General features: G+C 44.8%; 2 protein-coding genes across 2 annotated transcripts in view; one reads left to right on the top strand and one right to left on the bottom strand.

Annotated features, from left to right (window-relative positions):
* Positions 1-913, bottom strand: part of LOC140932968 (uncharacterized) — a 3,306-nt gene extending 2,393 nt beyond the window's left edge. The window contains exon 1 of the mRNA XM_073382474.1: positions 1-913. This exon is cut by the window's left edge and continues 2,393 nt beyond it. Within this exon, the coding sequence (XP_073238575.1) occupies positions 1-898 (898 nt within the window). The 5' untranslated portion in view covers positions 899-913.
* Positions 1-2,500, top strand: part of LOC140934523 (uncharacterized) — a 275,762-nt gene that overhangs the window by 89,272 nt on the left and 183,990 nt on the right. The window lies entirely within an intron of this gene.

Genomic DNA, 2,500 nt, shown 5'->3' with positions numbered 1-2,500 from the left:
GTAGGAAAGGGCTTGCTTCAACTCCGAAAGGTACACGTGTAAATCTTAAATGTTTCTCTGTTCCTTTAATGTTGAACAAGAATCTGACTGCATCTCTATCCTCCTCCTTCACACCTATCTGGAGAAACGCCTTTTCTATGTCTCCAAGAAGCAGACTGGTGGACATTCGCACTCTAATCATTATGTCCCAAAGAAGCGGCTGCAACGGAGGACCAGTGAACATGCAATCATTGATGCTGTAGGTCAAAGGCTGTGGCTTAGCACTTGCGTCAAACACCATGCGAACCTTAGTCGTAACTGCACTCTGCTTTACAATTGGCTTGTGAGGCATGTAAAACACACGTTCTCCAGATGGAATCTGAGGTGCTTCCTCGATTACCCCTGCTCTGATTTGCTCTTCAATTATGCCACCATACTCTCCTTTCAGTTTCTTCTCTCTTGAAAGCTTTCTCTCCACGTTTTCAAGCCGCTTTCTGCTAAGTGCTTCATTTGTGTTCGTTAATGTAGCTCCCGGTATCCAAGGAAAACCAACCTCATACCTTCCATCTTGCTTTCTGACAACACTCTCTTTAAAGTCACGCAGAACATCCAGCTGATCATTCTCTCCCCGGTCCTCGACTCCCAGTACATCCAAACTGTACAGTTTCTCATAGTCATTAACCTCTCTCATGTACATGCAGCTGCTCCCACTCCCATATTCGTCTCCCCCAAGGACCACCCAACCGAACGTTGTCTCCTCTACCAGCGGCTCTCCCGGGTGCCCTTTGAATACTCTCTCCGTCCTTATTCTGCTATAAACACCGTCTCCGAGAATGAGGTGTATCTGATGTTCTCCTGTGGACTTCATGTAGAACCGCTTGTCTTGTGTATGTGAGTACTTCAACTTCAGCTGATTCATGTCTGGCCTTCTCACTGTAGTAAAATCTAACTTCGATCCAGTGAATTCCACCTCTTCGCATGATTTCCCGTCCAGGGACTTAATATGGGTATCAAAGATTGGCATTGTCTGGACTTTGGTTCCATTGACTGTCAAGATTTCGCGAGTCTCGTGACGTGTCGGTTTCAACTTTACCAACTTGACTGCTTCACGTGAAATGAAGTTGCGTCCAGATCCTGTATCTAGGTAGGCCCAAAGCACTTGTCCCCCAATACTGACGGGAATAATCGCAGGTAGCACTTTCTCCTCTGCATAATTGGTGTAGACTGTCAATGACACTCCATCTGGATTACTGCTTTCCCTCTCCGGTCTATCGCATATGCTTCTATGGTGTTTGTGTTTACACTTGGCGCAGCCACGCCTACGGCACTGGTCTGCTCTGTGGTTTTGCCTTCCACAATTAAAGCATAAATTGTGGTCTATGAAGAACTTCTTCCTGTCCGCTAATGCTGTTACTAGGGTACAGTCCTCACTCCAGTGCTCTTGTTTTCGGCAGAAAAGGCAATAGGGTTTCAGCTTATCTCCTTGTTTCTGTGAGAACAGATGTTTTTCGCATTTGCTGCTTTCGACGCGATTTCTCCTAAGCCACTTCTGCAGAGCATCAATCAGGTCTTCCATGGACCATTCCTCCCAACTGTCATCCACTCTCACTAGATCGGGCTTTACGTGAGGTAACTTGTTGAGCGTAGTCATAACAAACCCTTGTAACTTTTGGCCTTCTTCGAGGGTTTGAAGCGCGTCATAGTTCCTACTCAGTTTCTCGTAGAATTCTTGCACCTTGAAATAATTGGAGCCCTTGACTGGAAATAAATTGATGATTTCTTCCATGTGCGCATTCATGACGACCTTTGTTTGCCCATATTCTTTCTTTAGTCTATCCCACGCTGTCTTGTAACCAACAGTTCCAGGCTTTAAATTTGCAATTCTGTCTCTCATCTTCGGGCTAACGGATTCCAGAAGGTACCCGAATTTCTCTTCGTCGGAAATCGACTTCGCATCAACTTGCGTCAGGAACATGTTTTCAAATCTAATCCAGTCGCCGGCGGTACCCTTGAACGGCGTTATCTTTAATTTCGGTAACTTTGTGGTGCTGGAAACAGCTGTTTTCTCCATTTCTGATTTCTTTTCTGCCACAAGTAATTCAGCTTCAAGCTTTTCCTTCCACAACTCACGCTCGTGTTCCTGTTGTTTTTCACGTAACACGTACAATCGCCGCTCATCTTCCAACTGTTGTTCCCGCTTCAAAACTTCTTTTTGTCGCGTAATTTCTTCCTCTTTATCATCTAAACACTTTCGAAGCCTCTCGTTTTCGCTTACAGATGCTGCATACTTTGATTTAATGTCTTTTCTCCACTGTCTCACCGTCCGAGGCGACAATCCTCGCTCAATTTTCAATTCTTCTGTCTGTGAAATAAGATCCGATAGCTTTGTAATGATTTTCACAGCTCGTTTGTTGACTATTTCCATCTCCGAATAATCCTGAATTTCGATCAGTTCATCTATCTCCTCCATGAAGTACTTGACCTTATCAATTTCCTTGTCGATCTCTTTTATGAGACGTTG

The sequence above is a fragment of the Porites lutea genome, chromosome 4 (genome assembly GCF_958299795.1).
Source record: "Porites lutea chromosome 4, jaPorLute2.1, whole genome shotgun sequence".
NCBI classification, from domain to species: domain Eukaryota; kingdom Metazoa; phylum Cnidaria; class Anthozoa; order Scleractinia; family Poritidae; genus Porites; species Porites lutea.
This window is presented reverse-complemented; position numbering and strand designations above follow the sequence as displayed.